Raw genomic sequence first — 17292 nt, forward strand, 5'->3', positions numbered from 1 at the left:
GTTTTTTTTGGTCTACGATGTCTAAACCACAAGAAAAAAAAACACCTTGTTGAAGTTTTCCCTGTTATACTAGAATATTGTAGTGTGTTTTAGAACTTCATTGGAGACCTATCTCTTCATGCAGACCTTCCCTGACAGATTGAGCCAATGAATTTTGTGAATATTTTTGAGATTTCTGAGTTAAGTGACTATAATGATGTTTGTATTTCGTATTTGTTTTGGCATTTGTATTGTAAACCAGTTACTGACTTTTCTTTAGATATGCTAAGTGTATATGATCAACCTATAAATTTATTAATAAATAATTTTACACAAAAATAAATGTATAAAGACTATCATTCTGATTAAACTTTGGTACAGGAGCTTATTACTGTACCAAGCACCATAAAGGAGTGCCTGATCTTGTTAATGGGTTTTGCAGTTACTGACTATGCAGTCAAAGGAAAAGAATACAAAATCCCATTCCATGGAATTCAAGGGGAGATTTTATCACATTTTAAGATTGAAAAATATCCTATGACTCCCAGCATACATCTGTTGTCTAAATATGTATGAGGCTGTGTCCTTGGTGTTAATACCAGGCCGCACAGAATGCTAGTATCGGAAAAGAAAAATGGAGAGCTGAAGGGTGCAATTGATCAGTTAGAACCTTTTATAGTACAGTCTAGTATATGGATAAAGGCATGGCTGGTTGACTGAAAGCTTGAAAGAAGTACTAAGAAAAACCGTAATGATCAGATTAAGGAACCATCTAAGCCAGCATTCTTTATCCACTGTGGCCAACCAGCTGCCTGCAGGAACCCCACAAGTAGGACAAGAGTACAATAGCACCAACCTTAGAAACTAGCATTCAAAGACATACTCCCTTTGATACTGGAAGAAATAAGTAACTGTTATGATTAGTATCTATTATCCTCCATGAACATGTCTCATACTCTTTTAAAACTATTGAAATTGATGACCATCATGGCTGGGTCCAACACAATCACCGTATATCTACTCTTGCAGCAGTGAGCTCCCTTGTTAACTATGTGCTGCATAAAGAAGTGCTCCTTTTAACAGTCCTGAATGCCCAGCTTCACAGAATGACTCTAGGTTATAGTATTATGAAAGAGGGAGAAAAATGTCTCATCCATTTTCCCCACATCATGCACAACTGTGTCCAGCATCCATGGATGATATAGTGCAATATAACTGTTATTCAAATAAATCACTGGGAAGGCAAGATTCTGACCTGCTCCAGAGTCATCTTCTGCAGCTCCTTCTCCCAAGCTGCACGGTCATCATCAAGGTGGTAGGAAGCAGGTGGGGTGAGTCCACGGAGAATCAGGGGATCCCGGTCATGGCACAGGGCTGTCAAATGTCCAATATACAACTTCAACTTGCTGCGATTCTGATCAAGATCTAAAAGGGGCTGGATTATCTAAAATAAGAGAATATAAATCAATCATATCCTAAAACAAGCAAATTGAACTTTTGTTAACTACAATACAGAAAACTGGAGGAAAGCTAAGCGAAGTAAATGAAACCTTTTGTTGGGGAAAGCAGGGAAGAAGAGAATTGAATGTGCAAACCATGTCCTAGAAATGCTGTATGGAATTCTGATTGTCTGACTTAAAAGAGCACCTCAACCAAAGTAATATTTGAAATAAACAAAGCTCCTTGTTATACACTCAGCAAAATCACTTTGAAAGTTATGTGGAGAATGGAAAGTTCAGAGATTTGAGGTTCTATTGATTAAGATAAATTAAAAACAGAACATATAGAAGAAAGTTTCTAAAAACAAAAAGGTCTGCATGAGCAATAGTTGTCAGTGGCACAATTTCAGCTGTCAAAATGTTCACATGTAAGTCAGTCTGTGGCTGCACCTGCTGCTTGTCAGCAGGCATAAGGTATCTCTCCAACTGTACCCTCTGACCCTGCTAATGAATGCAGAAGTGTGATAATCTCGCAATCAACAGAAACAGGTGCCGGTACTTCTTTCAGCAGTGTTGGTGAATACACAACTGTTTTGCTTCCTTTACTATGCTTCTAACACTCTTTGAACAGATTAATGCCAGTGCAATAGGAGGAGCTGAAAGCTACAGATTAGTGGTGTCAAAATCCTTTCCCTCATAAGACTGCAGAACCCTGTTTATAGCAAACATTAGGATTAACATCTTAGCACTGTCTAAAGACATAGCATGGAACACTACCACAATTTCAAGAATCTTAGATTAAAAAGGCGATGTTGCAATTCTACAGGAAAAGTCTACAATACCAGGAAGTTTTCAAGGATGACTTGGTAATCAACCAAGGAAAGAGATATGTTTTTACTGGCACCATGATTGTGGTTGGCTGAAAAAAAGATCAGTAGTACTGGCATTCTTACCAGATTCCACCCCCCACCTCACCTCAAGTTAGCAGGTTTAGCTATCAGTGAAACTTAGTATCATACCCCAGCAAAACTGAACTGGATTTACTCAGGGAACAGGTTTAACTGCTGGAAATGCAGTGCATCATGAGCACTGCATGCCCCAGACATGGTAGAACTGTCAAACTTTCCAGTAATCTTGGCAGCAAAATTCTGGGCATTACTTCTCCACCAGCAGAAATTTGGGCTTACCCCATTTGTTAGTTTTGTTTCATGCTATTGATCTTGATATAACTGATTATGAATGTATTACTTGCTGCAAAATTTATTTATTTTATTATTATATACCACCCAATAGCCTGAAGGTTCTCTGGGACAAGTAATGAAAAAATGATGGGGTCTCTCTCTCTCGGGTTTTTGGTGTTGATGGTAGTCAGGGGCTCCCTCTTGGTACTGAACTGCCTCTCTTGGTATCTACCAGACCCCTGGTATAGATGGTAGATGGGGGTTGCCCCTCAGGATTGAACCATCTTTCAGGTCTGAGTACTTTCTTGGAATTGACCAGGCCCTCCGCATTGATGGTTGATGGGGGCTCTCATGGAATCTGTACTTCTGCTTGGCTGCAGCCGCCAACTTTTTTCCAAGCTTGGGCACTTTCCTGGCCTGCAGCTGGAACCTGCAGCTTCCAGGGTCCTGGCCTTCCATCAATTGGCTCTATGTTTCTAGGCCTGTTTTGTAAAGGCCTGGCAATTGGACATGATTCAATGATGTGCCCCTTGCCCAAAGAGAAAGGCAGAGGGCTTGTCCATCAGTGGGGTTGAGTTTACTCACACAATAGATGCACTTTCTGAAGGGCACTTTTGATGGATCGCAGTAGATGGGGAAGGCAGAGGGTGGAGAATTGAGAAAGGACTTGCAGAAGGATGCAAAAGATCAGAGAGAAAGCAGACAGGAAAAGTTTTTTTAAACATGGGTTTTACAAATAAAGAGTGAAAATGAAGTTAATGGAGAGATTGGCAAAAAGGAAGTAGGGAGCCAAGGCTTAGAAAGTGGTAGAGAGAAAGGTACTTTCCTTGAACAACAAGGAAGTCATCATTCTTCCATACAGGGCTGATTGGATTTGAAGATCTTTGGGTGAGAGCCTTCTTTCAGCCCCATTACCATCGAAGGCATATTGGTGGGAATGTGAGTAAGGGCCTTCTTGGGAGTTACTGTCAGGATTTGGATTTCTATACTAAGTTAGCTCCTTTTTGTCCTTCTGTTGGCAAGCAAATACTTTTTCTGTTCAGGCAAGTTTTTGCCATGTAAGGGGGTCTGAATTTGAAGGGTGGGCTGTCTGGATGTTGGCTATGTATTTTATGGTTGCATTTTCAATTGCTTTGCTGTTAATGTTATGTTTTAACCAAGATTTTGTTTGATCTGTATTTTAATTTTGTTAACCACCTTGGGTACTCATATAAATGAAAGCCCTCCAAAATGTTCTAGCCATTTAGTGGTTCTAAATTCAAGGCTGTGCCTTCTTTTATGGAGTCAGTTTTTCTTCTGCCTTCAAGTTTCCCTAGTATGACAGTCTCAGTTTTTGCTTCTAGGGAAAGCTTTTTGTGATCCAGGGTATTCACAAAGCTCTCCTCCAGCACCATGTATCAAATGCATGAATTTTCTTCCTGTCAGCTTTCTTTACAGTCCAACTTTCACACCCATACAAAGTGATTGGAAATGCACTGTCTTGATCTCCACTGAAATGTCCTTACCTTGATTATCTTTCACATTCCTTCATTACTGCCTATACAAGTCTCAGTTTTCTTCTAATTTCTTGGTTGCAGTTTCCCTCTGAATCGATTACTGAGGTGAGGTATACAAAATCTTTCACTATTTTGATTTATTCATTGTTTACAGTCAAGTTCTGTAATTCTTCTGTAGTCATGGTTTTTGTTTTCTTAATGTTCACAACTGCAGTTCTGCTTCTGCACTTTTTTCCTTTGCTTTCATCAGTTGTTATTTCAATTTGCTGTTGCTTTTGCCAGTGATATGGCATCGTCTGCATATCTTAACTTACTGATATGCCTTCTGCCAATTTTCACTCTGTTCTCTGATCCAATTTTCCTCATAATATTTTCTCTTTACCAATTGAATAGTTCGGAAATAAAATACACCCTTGCCTGTAGCTTTTGCCTATAGGAAACCATTCTGTTTCTCCATATTCTGTCCTAACAGTAGCTTCTTGTTCACAATACAGGTTTTGTGTTGGAACAATCAAGTGCAGAGGCACCCCCATTTTGTTCAGAACCATTAATAGCTTCTCTTTATCCACATAGCCAAAGGCTCTGCTGTAGTCTATAAAGCATAGACTGAACTTCTGAATTGTTTTGGTGTGCTCCAATAGCCAACATATATATGTTTGCAATATGATCTGGAATGCCTCTTCTTTTTCAGAATCCAGTTTGAACATCAGTCATTTCTTGCTCCATATAGGGTAGTATTCTTTGTTGCAACACCTTGAAGCATCACTTTGCTTGAGTGGCAAAACAGTGCAATGGTTCTATAGTTGATGCCCTCCTTTGCATCTCCTTTCTTGGGGATTGAAATGTATATTGAATGTTTCTACTCTGCGGGCTATTTTGTTTTTGATATTTGCTGACATATTTGTGTTAGGATTTGGACTGATTCAGTCTCTGTACCTTGGAATAATTCTATTGGTACCCTATTTACTCTTGAAATGGAAATGAGCACCACCCTCTATAGCTGTTTCAGCTAGCCGAGTAAAATCCACAGGGACTCCTCTCCTTTCCTCTTTACTCTGGGTGCTTTATTTCTTCCAAGTGCTTTCAGAGCAGCTTTCACTTTACTTTCTAATACTGCAGGCTCTTCCTAATAGGATTCCTCTTTGAAGGCATCTGTTATCCTTCTTTCTCTTTTGTACAATTCTCCTGTGCAGGCTTTCCACCTTCCCCTTATTTTCTTCTGGTCACATACTATGGTTCCTTGTTTGTCTTTCAGCATTCCTATCTAAGTCTGAGTAACCCTTTGTATGCTCCAAGATGACAGACTCTGTCAAAAGGACACATCCCAAATCTCTCTTAACCTCTGCTAATTTTCTGAACATCTACAACTATGCACAGGTTCATAATACTGCCATTTTAAATTAGCATAATTACTAACATTACAATTAGCCAGCTGAAGTGGAATGCTTGTCTTGCTAGTCCTGTATTCCAACAGTATGTTCACAAGATATATACAGGATGTGTGATCCAAGCTCAAAAACTAAATGTGTGTGTGCATCTGTTAGGATTAATCTACCACCACACTGCAGCCTATTCCTCATGCAAAAACTACCCAACCCACGCAAACAAGATATTAAGTTACAAACAAGATGTTTTATCCATGGATAAGACAGCTGCTCAAAGTGTCCTAATTTGATTACTGATGCTTATTTTGGAAAGGGCTGATTCTGTCTCCTTGGAGAATAGCAGAGCTCTCAGGGGAGTTTATTTTCCTGGAGATGCATTAACCTCCCCAGTAAGTAGTGTCCTTATCTCTGTGTCTCTCCCACATCTAATTTGAGCTGACCACTTAGCAAGAGTTGCAGAGCTTCCCGCAACTGCAAAGCTTATCTCAAGAGGATGCAAGAGCAACTGCCAAACAGAAAGGTTGTGTTAGTCAGGATTGATGAATAAGGCCAAGCAGTCTCTGCACAACCTGAATGCTTTCTATGGGTACAACAGACTATTGCAGTTTGCCAAAATAGTCTCAGTATAACAGAAATACTCTGACTCTTCCTACCTTTACTTAAGCAGCATTTATTCATTGTCCAGTTTAAAATGTTCTGACATGTATTTGCTTTTGAAGAAAAACAGAAACCTGGCAAACTTGAAAATATTGGCAGAATTGACTAAGCAAATATATTTTGAAATTATCAACAGAGGTTGGCTCAATACAAAGTATCATCTTACCAATTTTAGTCTCAATGCTGCAAATACACTGGGATGGGCTAATTAGTAATGTTTATTACCATTAATAAAATGTGTTAACTTTATTAAATGCAACAGAAATTGTATTCAGAGTGGCTTATCAGAAAAAGATACATTAAATATAATTCTAAAACAACATAACTACTAAGAGGCATTATTAAACTTCACAAGGAACTGAGTTAAGCAGCTATCTCCCATATCCCACAGAGTGAGCAGAGCTTCAACTGAACATCAACAATGCCAGCTGAAAACTGCCCAAGACAATGTACCTCTGGAAGAGAATAATCCCAACATGTCCATCACGCCTATATAAGAAAATAGCCTAAATCTAAATCTTAGCCATCACCTGATGAAAAATTTCACATAGATTCTGACTACCTGCGGGAGAGTCCCTTCTCCGGGAACCCTCCATGAAAGAAATTAGGAGAGTAAGTACTCGGAGGAGGGCTTTCTCTGCGGTGGCATCCAACCTATGGAATTCACTCCCCAAAAAGGTCCGCCTGGCACCGTCGTTACTGGTTTTTCGGCGCCAGGTAAAGACCTTTTTATTTAAACATCATTTTAATTGTTAAAACATATGATCTGGCCAGGGCAACTTCTTCTTCCTTCTCTTTCTCCTCCTATATTTTTATTTACTTAATTTATACTGATAATTTTAATCTTATATTTGTAAATCAATGTATTTTTTGTATTTTGTATTTAATGGTAATTTATTATGTGCTATTGTATTTCATTGTATTTTATCGTGTTGTAAGCCGCCCCGAGGTTTCGGCAAGGGGCGGCATAGAAATGTTATAATAATAATAATAATAATAATAATAATAATAATAATAATACCACCTTCCCACTCAGACCAGGTCAAGAGTTTGTCCTGCCATATATAAGTCTGGCCAGGATAGATCTATCATGAGAGCCATAGGCTAAGTCAGAGCTGTTCCAGGTAAGACAGCATCAGCATGAATGTTGAGGTCCCACAAGACAGCAAACCTGCAGGCCCTCTACTTGACATTCTGTTAAGATTCCAACTATCACCAGGTAACAGCCATTACGACTGATTTCAACAGAAAGGGATGGGAATCAGGGCTGGTCCATCAGCTCTGCTGAAAGACTAATGTTATTGAGCTCCTCCTTTCCTTGTAGCATTTCCGGATGGTTATTTTAAGAACTATTTAACTTTACACACTGGTGTCTCCCCACCCACACTTCTCTCCTTTCCTTTTTCCTTCTATGTTGGCAGACTGTAGTTGGGCAGGGGCTGTTTTATTTTATTGTTTTTTTATTGACTATATGCAAACCACTCTAGGAGCCTCTTCAGTTAATGAGTGGAGTAAAAATCTTTAAAGACGCTATCAATACACTCCCTGTCTGAGCCTCCTGCCCAACAGCATGTACACATTCAATTCTTAGACTCAAGCAGGCAGGAATAAAAGAAAGGAAGATGGAATCCTCCTATAGACTATAGTGATTCCCAATCTCATATGTTTAAAATGAAAACACAGGGAAGGTCTCAAAGTCCATGATTATTTCCATTCTAGCCATCTTATGCTCTGAATCTTCTGGAAGTGTCTATAAGAAAAGCTCAACACAGTTTCAAAACCAAACAAAAGCTCAATACAGGTTCAAAAGTAGTTACTCCCCCCACTAAATTACTTGTTTTCAACATCCCAGAAGAAACCTGTATTGGGAATTTTGGCTGCAATGACAATCCCATCTCTCCAGTTTCATTTCTGCCAGAGTCAATCAGGAAGTCATATTTATAAAGCAAATTCTTTCTGAAATTTTTATGCACCATGAACAAATCCCATGGATTAATGATTTCCAGAGCTCACTGCTTTCACCTTGGGAACTAGCCAAGGAGGAGGGGGAAAACTTGGGAAAGAATGTAAAAGAATGAATACTGCCTTTGCCATTGACACACCTAGAAACAACTTTCAGAGAAATTATGAAGACTTGCCATTTGTCACAATGCTAGGCATTTTTAAAAAAGAATTATGACTTATCCTCCAAAGATACCTGTCCACACCACAAAACTATCACAACTGGCAGCCTATTTACAAAAACGTTCCTGATCTTTACAACAGAATTTAGCACAGTGGAAAAATATTTCAAGATATGATTTGGCAGCAATGTAAAACAGAATACACAGATTATGGCTGAATTCAAAAATCGTAATTTAAAAAAATAGGTCATGACTACTAAAACAGATGCCCTTCTCCGGGAACCCTCTTTTAATGATATTAGGAGGGTGAGTACCCGGAGGAGGGCTTTCTTTGAGGTGGCGCCCCATCTATGGAATGCGCTCCCCAGAGAGGTCCGCCTGGCGCCGTTGTTATTTGTTTTTCGGTGCCAGGCTAAGACCTTTTTATTTAAAACTTATTTTAATTGTTAAATTATTTGTATTTATAGGATTTTAAAATTTTAGCTGAGATGCACCAGGGGTTTTTAAATAAATTTTTAATTGCTATATTGCTATTTATTTATGTATTTTGTTTCTGTTGTGAGCCGCCTTGAAGCTTCGTTACGATGGGGGCAGCATAAAAATGTTTTAAATAAATAATAAATAAAATACAAAGTGGGAAGACAAAAGGCAAGACTACTACTACTGTGCACCCTGTGTTTTGCTCATTTCTCTGAGTGCCTTCATTTCAAAAGCAGTTTGGCTCCTCCATGGATGAAGCAAAACAGAACTGCTGTTATAGAGTGAAGGGCAAAATGAGATCAGATAATGACACATCAAATGCTGTTTTTCTGTGTCAATTTTTCCTCCACTGTTTTGGAAACCGGCAGTACACTTAAATACTTTTGAAACAAAGTGTTTTTGGGATGTGAATTAGGGCAAAGAGTTCCATGATGATAATACAGTTTTATAATGCTTAGTGGGTTTGGAACCACAAAATCTTGTCAGGTCTTACAAGATGCAACAGATATTTAGTTATATTTTTAGTGATATAGTTTTAAAAACCTATATAACCAAACAATGAAGTATGATAATAGTTATGCTAAGGTATGCTCAAGTATGCAGCTACTGTCATTTGTTCCTGATGAATTCAGGCAGTGCAACAGCAAAAGATTTTACTTCATTCCATGTCTTTAGAAAGATTTTGATGCCAGAACACTGAAGCCCTGAGAAAGGCAATGAGAAAACGATCACTTATGTGCTCTTATTTTCAGGGAGTCTTTGGAATCATTTTCATGGTATTTTCCATTTAGTGATCTCAGTTTAGGTATGATTATCAATATTTTCAGGGCCCTTTCAACCTTTCTGTCAGGGTTCTGAGATTAAGCTTGCTGTCAGACTAAAGCACAATTATATTTCAGCACACATACTAGATGGGTGTATGTCTATCATAGAATCATAGATAGTAGAGTTGGAAGGGGCCAAGAAGGCCTTTGGGTCCAACCCCCTAATGTTGCAGGTCACCAATTTACACTGTCCCATTCTATTCTCCCACAAACGTATTACAGTAGGAACATATAATAAATCTAAGCTGCATTTCACACTTCTATCGGTAAGTATTCTAAGCCAAGGATCTCTGGTAAAATTCCTAAGTCTGCATGCAAAGAACTCTAAGAAAGCTTAGAGTGATTACCTTCAGTAAAATGAGTCACTATGTAGACTTCAACCTTCTAAATATATATCTGGTCATAAGTTTTGGAAAGGAACCCTCTACTCATTCTTACTCTTGATCAGTGAGTATAATAGAAGACAGTGCTATGATTCAGCTAGCATCTTAGTAAAATCTGTTTACCTAATTTATTTCAGAACTGCAGTTCTCTGTTGGAGACAGTGAAATAATCAAATGTCAGAGTATTAGGGAGAAACATGAAGAAAGTTTAAATTTAGTGTTATTCAAAAACAGCATCACAATTAGTAACAGAAAGAGATTCAATAAGGGGAAGTGCCAACTCCTCCGCCTATGAAAAAGAAACCAAATGCATTGATACAAGATGGGAAATGCGTGGCTCAGCAGTACTGAAAAAGGAAAAGACATCAGTTGTGACAACCCAGGTTCAGGCTAGATATGAGGAAAAGTTTCCTCACTGTCAGAACAATACGACAGTGGAACCAACTGCCTGGAGAGGTGGTGGACTCTCCCACACTAGAGGCATTCAAAAAGAAACTGGGCAGCCATCTGATTGGGATGGTGTAAATTGTTGTCCTGCAACAGCAGGGGGTTGAACCTGATGGCATTTATAGCCCCTTCCAGGTCTACTATATTTATAGTCTGTGAACTGTCCCAAATAATAAGCAAAACATGTAAAATTGTCCCAAATATTAAGCAAAACATAACAAAATCATGAGACAATTGGATTATTACTATTACATTTTTATATTGCCCCATAGCCCAATGGGCTTTCTGGGTGGTGTATACAATATAAACAATACATCAAAAGTAAATAGAACAGCAATAGAAAAGCAACACTAAAATAACAACAATATGCCCACAATAACCCTATAATCCTGAAGCCCAAACCAACACTGAATTGGCTCTAAGCAGGCAATGCCCTTTGATTCAGAATATTATTATGTTATGAATTAGAAACCTGAGATACAAAATGATAAATATATATATTCTCATACACCCCCACATTCAACAACTAGTTTCTATTGCTTATCAAAAGAAGTGATGGCTACAAAAGTAAAACCAGATTAGAGTCACAATCTGGAATCTGCGACTGGGAAAGAATAAACACCATTTTCTGGAAATTAATATAGAACTTATGTTAAAATGTCATTTTTTTAGTCTAGAGGAAAGACTCCAGATAATTTTAGTATCAACTCTTTCTACAATAAACCCATGTAAAATTTTATCCAAAAAAAGAAAACTTTCATAGAACGAAAGTGTTCATTTAGACCTTCAGCCTTAAATAATTTCTAGCTTCTTAAATGACTATGATATCAACATACTGACAAACCAAGTATCTGCTTGGCACAAGTGGACTGCTGTAATATCATTCTGCATCTTGTTTCTTTCCCACTAAGTCTTTAAATACAAACTCATTCAGTTCTGCCTTTCTTGCCTCAGCTAGGTTTCATTCAATTAAGATGTAGAAGTAGTAGTACATTTTCCTCAATTTAGATTTCATGCTTTAGACTGGGTTCTCAAACTAGATTTATTCCCATAAGTCTATCAGGCTATAATCATTTAGATGTAATATTGATTCCAATTTTAGGAAGAATATGTTAAATTGGTCAAGATTTCTTACAAAGTAGCAGTGACTGAACAAGAAAGGGATCTTGGGGTAGAAGTAGACAGCTCAATCAAAATGCTGGCTCAATGTGCAGCTGCTGTGAAAAAGGCAAACTCCATGCTAGGCATCATTAGAAACAGAATAGAAAAGAACTAGCAAGATCATACTCCCCTTATACAAATCTTTTGTACATCTGCATTCACAATATTGTGCTCATTTCTGGTTGCTTCAGCTGAATAAGGACATTATCGAGTTGGAAAAAGCAAGAGAAAAGCAATGAATGTGATCAGGCGGCTGGAGCAACTTCCATTTGAGGAGCAGCTACAACAACCACGACTGTTTATCTTAGAAAAAAGGTGCAGAAGGGGAAACAAGACAGAGGTGTTTAAAATAATGCATGGTGTGGAGAAAATGGAAAGCGTGACAATTTTCTCCCTTTCCCATAACATTCAAACTTGGGTTCATCCTATGAAACTGACTGATGGAAGATTTAGGACAGACAAAAGGAAGTACTTATACTTGATACTTATCAGGGAGATTTCTTCTGGGTTGAGCTGAAGGCATCCCATAATGGCACCACCCAAGGAAAAGCAGGAATTCCATGGCAGACATTTAAGTACTCTATTGTCCCAAAGCTCTTCCTTGACAATTCTGTCCACAGCCATCGCTCAGAAACAAAGACAAGTAGACATTCTCCCAGGTGAACTCATAAGAAAGACCACAAGACCATGTAGATAAATGTTTAGACAGTATCACATCTGAAAGAACTGACAAGAACCTCACAGGAGAAGGACCAGCTTGAGGGTGTAATGATCAGTTGTAGACTTGTGTGTATACAGACTCAGTGAAAAATAAGGGTTCTGTTGGGATGCCTTCCAAACACCAATCCAAAATGAAACTTCTTGGTTAGTAAAAATGCTCTGTTTTCCAGGTTGGTGTGATGAAGGCATGCCACAGTGCAGTATGTGAAAGCTGACTAACGATTTGGGTGGGGAGATTATGAATGAACTGAGACTACTGGGATGCTACCGCTGGCTGGAATACTCTTCTACCAAATAAGACACCTGCAGAGGTATAATGTGCTGATTATATAATGTCTTATGAAAGAATTTGGATTTTTCCAAGTTGCTTCCCTGCAAATCTCAGTCATGCATGCACTGGTGCTCAAAGTAGCCAAGGTGGCTACTGGTCTTGCTGAACAACACCATGGAGAGGTTCTGGTAGGCACAATGCCAGAAATATGCATGCTTTTAACCATCTAGCTTAGTGATGTGTGAGGAATCCAGTGTGTGTGTGTATGGTGGGGGGAAGGGTCCATTGGATTTCCACAACTTGACTCCCTGGATTCCAGCCCATTTTCTCTTTTCCCTAAATCCACCTCACACTGCACATTTGTTTGGGCATTCTGCAGGAAGCAAGTCAAAGAAATTGGCTTGCACACACATTGCACATCCACCCACTGTGCAGGTTGAGTTCTGCTTGTGGACTCTGTGCAAAGAATTACATACTTTGTGCAAAGAAGCTACTGGAGTTCTCGAGCATTTGTGAACTTTAGAACACCTTGCACCCTGGCCAGGGCTGAGTGTGGGAAAGAAGTCTGGTAAACACAAGAGAGCTGAATTCTAGCCTGACCTTTACTTCCCAGCTAATGTAGACCTAGACACTTTTTGACAATAGCTGCTGGGTGACACAATATTAATAAAAATAATCTAATCGAAAGGGCTTGGTATTTTTTTTTTTTTTACTGTTAGGTAAAAAAGTAGATTTTTACTGTCCAGTGTATATTCAATCTGCATCACTCAATAATCCTTAACTCAAACTCTTTCATTAAAGCTACCCCAGACCTTCTTTCACCCTAGCTTTTAAGGGGAACATCTCCATCTTTTGGCATGACTACTAATAAGATTGCTGTGATATTATATACACGAGGCATTTACATTCTTTCATGGTATTTGTGGAAGTGTAACATTTTTGCATTTTACTAGCATGCTTCTTTCTCAGAAGGGTGATTATCTTTCCTCATTTAGTAACTTTTGAAAGTTAGAAAAAGATACCTCTCTGATAGTTTGCTGAAGCTCTGGGAATACTGCAGTTTCTCTGGATAGTTATTTCTTTTCTGGTTGTGTTGGTGGAATGGCTATGGAAGTAATTCTTTTGGATGACAAAGATATAAACACATCTCTTTTTGAAAAGATGCAGGGTCCTCTAATGTTTCTATGCCTGATCATTCCCCTTCTTCCCATTTGGAGTTGATCCCCTGTTGTGAAGGAAAGGCAGATTCCCTATTTGGTGACTCAATTACAAGAGTGTTGCCTGTTGGTCCACTCTGTGGTTATACAGTGTGAGTTGGGAGAACTTTCCCTGGAATCTGCAGGAGAATGCGGAATAGGAATGAGGCTAAGTCCTTCTCCTAAGATTTGGAGGTGAAGTATAAAAATCAGTTGTGCACACATTTATATCTAGCCTGTTCTAGCAGCCTGCTTATCTAAGAAATGATTGATCTAGTAATCTCTTACTCTAACGATGCATTGGGCAAGTACATATCTATCAATTTGAGAAATGTTCATTATTATCAGGTGGTGGCCCCTTATCCCCTTGGTGTGGATTAGAAAAGGTAGAAGTAATGGTGGCATCTTCCTGCTGTGACAAACTGAAATTTCTTTTCAAAATTGCCCACCTAGTTTAGCAGAATTCATAAGTATTCTCACCCATTTGGTAGGTCTGGTATCAGGTTCCCACTGTCCACTTTCATTATCTTCTGAGATCAAATAAAACCCAACCACAGATTTCATGGTGTCTCAGAAGAGAGTAGCATTATCAGTTGACATAAATGTTCCAACTTCCTCAAGTTCAGTATCTTCCTTACAGCTGGCTTGGGAATTTCCTTCTCTATTACCCTGGCATGTGGTATGAACTGGCATGACGGTTATCTTGGTTGAAATTTATAAACTTGGGTATTGTCAACAAAAGCATGCTCCTTGTGGGAGGTGAGAATGCTTGTGCTCTTTGTTTGATGCAGTTTCCTGACTATCCTTAAATGAATAACCGCTCTGTGTTTAATTGCACCTTTGGGGTTTGACTTCTTCACTGATGGTAAAAACAGGCAAGGAGGAACATGGGACCAATTGTGTACATGAAAATCTGTTACTACTTCTCAGCTTTTCCTTGTGTGATACCGGGAGTAATCCATTGTGGTGATGCCTTCCTCATACCAATGTAAAGAATAGTAGACTCAAATGAAACTGGCAAAGTTTCCCTAATATGGGCCTCAGTAGTAGGACATCTCTTGCCCCTGCTGCACAGTTCTGGCAGAGCCCTCCAGCAGTATCTAGTGCTACTTCTTGGCTAAGGAAGTAGTATATCAGGAATTGGTATGGCATGCCTTAGCTTGGTTGCTACAGTGTATATGTGGTGTCAGGAGATTGTTTATAACAATTACAGGCATAGGTTAAGGAGACTCACTTTATATGTTGTAGAATTGAGGGACTAGGAGACTCACTTTATATGTTGTAGAATTGAGGGACTAGGAGACTCACTTTATATGTTGTAGAATTGAGGGACTAAGTCCTGTCCTTTCTTGGCCATCTGACTGGCTTTAGCTACAGGGTCAATGTGTCAGAAGGGCTGCAGCAAGACTCTGGAGACCAAAGCACAAGATCCCTTGATGGAGTTGTTTATATAAACAGAATGCATACTAAAAGGTGTTACAGAATTTTGTATACAGCACTAAGCCAAATACATCAACTTATCACTGCAGTAACTGATAGCATGTTTCACCTTTTCTTGTCAATACCTGTTTCATATTCTGTACTTTAATCTCTTCTTTCCCTTTCCTGTGCCAAGTGAGTTTTCTTATTATGATTACAAATGTAAGATTTATATTGCAGCAAAGGAGTTGTAAAGAATCCCTAATGTCACAGTGATGTCATCTACCATTTATCTATTGTGGCAGCTCATTTTCCATAGTAACATGAAAGTACAATATCTCAGATCCAGCAACATAAATATGAACAATGGACTCCACGGCAACATATTTAACAAATCAACTTAACATTTCCTCAATTTTATATTGCTCTTTGTACTTGATAGTATTCTGGCACATTTTTTTCATTTTATACTGAAAATCAGTTTGAACGCCTTCTCCTTTCTGAATGCCTCCTTTTCCCAATTAAGTTACCTTGTTCACTGGCATTCATCAGCAAGACACCTATATTCTTCTTCATCAGCTTGAACAGCTTAACACCGTACACAAACAGAAAGCATTGCAGAGAAGCAACTCCAAAGGGGTGTCACATCACCAATGAGCATGAATTACACGATTTCCCTCCCCAGAAAGGGATCACCAATTCAATCTCTAGATTGTGAAATTAAAGTTTGATCCTGTCACAGCTGTATTTGGTTTTCCAGATAATTGACTTTGAATCAAGGAACTAAAAAGTGCAACATGTAGAAGTTGGAGAATTATTACTTGATCTCTAAATCCAATTCTGTTGGTAGCTGGGGTTACCTAACAATCTTGTAGCAATCTCAACAGCATGCTTCATAGTGCTCAAATCCTATAATCTAAATGGTAGAGATTAAGCTGTTTCTGTTTTTTTAATGTCTACAATGTAGTAAGTTTACAGTAAAAGTTTTTCTAATTGGAAATACTATAGTGGCTACTTGGTTTAAACTGTACTATTAAATTATTATGGATATATTTCCCCAATCACAAATGAATCATGCTGTTGTTTTACATATAAATCCAATCACATGCCCCTGGGAGTGTGTTCCTACAACAACACAAAACATAACAAGTTAATGTAGATTAAAACAAAACAAAACATACAACCATAAATAGGGAAGACATTTGCATGCAAAGACCATATTAGAAAGGGAAAGGAAAGACACCCAAACCTCATGAACCACACAAAAGCAAGATGCAAGAGAGACCATGGGAAATTTTTCTACTGGAAAAGAAAGCTGATTCTCACCGTTCTGAACAAAATGGCTGAACTAAGAGCATCAGATTGGCTATGCCCAAATACCCTCTTCCTCATCCTATTGGTTGACAGAAGACAAGGGGGAAAAGCCCCAGAGCAGCATGGGAATGAAATAAAGAGTTGGTTAGTATTTAAACCACACAAAAGAATAACGCTGTAGTGGTAGGAAAAAGTAGCCACTAATTCCTTGTAATTTCTGTTTGGTTATTTTCAACTACTTTGAATCATTAGAATTATTCTGAGGCATTTAATTTATTATATTTAAACATGCTTAAAGTATATTTAATCTAATCCTGTGAAAAAATGTCTTTGTAGTATGTCACATCTGACAGTTGTCATCTTAAACAATTACCACCTTGTGTTTCAACCATATTACCCATGAGGAAGGTACCTTAACTGCCTTTTGCTGTGCAAAACAAATATCCTTCTGTACTCCAGGAAACTGAGAAATGCAGTACATTGTTTTAATTTGTAACATCAATGCTGCTCCATCATAAGAAATGTTAGGGCTGACACCTCTTAATAATAGTATGGAAGTTTTGATCTACTGATTGGCTTATTCTTAATTTTAAAGCTCAACATGAAAAGAAGTAGTTAGGAGAGTACATTTACAAGTGATCCTTCATTTTTTACTCTAGCACTTTGTAATTCTGAAGAAAGCACTCTCAATATGCCATGCCTCTCTTAGCTTCTCCCTTCAATATAAAACACTTTTTTGGGGCTTCTATTTTTTATTTCACTCCATAATCATTCCACAGCACAGGTTTACAGTTTTACATGAAAGGGATAGGAAGTA

At 38.4% G+C, this 17292-nt stretch overlaps 1 protein-coding gene across 14 annotated transcripts in view; it reads right to left on the reverse strand.

The window, feature by feature from the left end:
• Positions 1–17292, reverse strand: part of ERC1 (ELKS/RAB6-interacting/CAST family member 1) — a 212469-nt gene that overhangs the window by 13503 nt on the left and 181674 nt on the right. For 9 of the 14 annotated variants that reach the window (XM_044417005.1, XM_044417012.1, XM_044417009.1 and 6 more), the window contains one exon: positions 1235–1423. In XM_044417005.1, coding sequence (XP_044272940.1) covers positions 1235–1423 — 189 coding nt within the window. Of the gene's footprint in view, positions 1–1234; positions 1424–10392; positions 16555–17292 lie in introns of those variants that run through there. The other 5 variants (XM_044417014.1, XM_044417015.1, XM_044417020.1 and 2 more) reach the window with 1 other exon arrangement.

This window comes from Varanus komodoensis, unplaced genomic scaffold (assembly GCF_004798865.1).
Source record: "Varanus komodoensis strain SLA01 unplaced genomic scaffold, ASM479886v1 scaffold85, whole genome shotgun sequence".
Classification (NCBI taxonomy): Eukaryota; Metazoa; Chordata; class Lepidosauria; order Squamata; family Varanidae; genus Varanus; species Varanus komodoensis.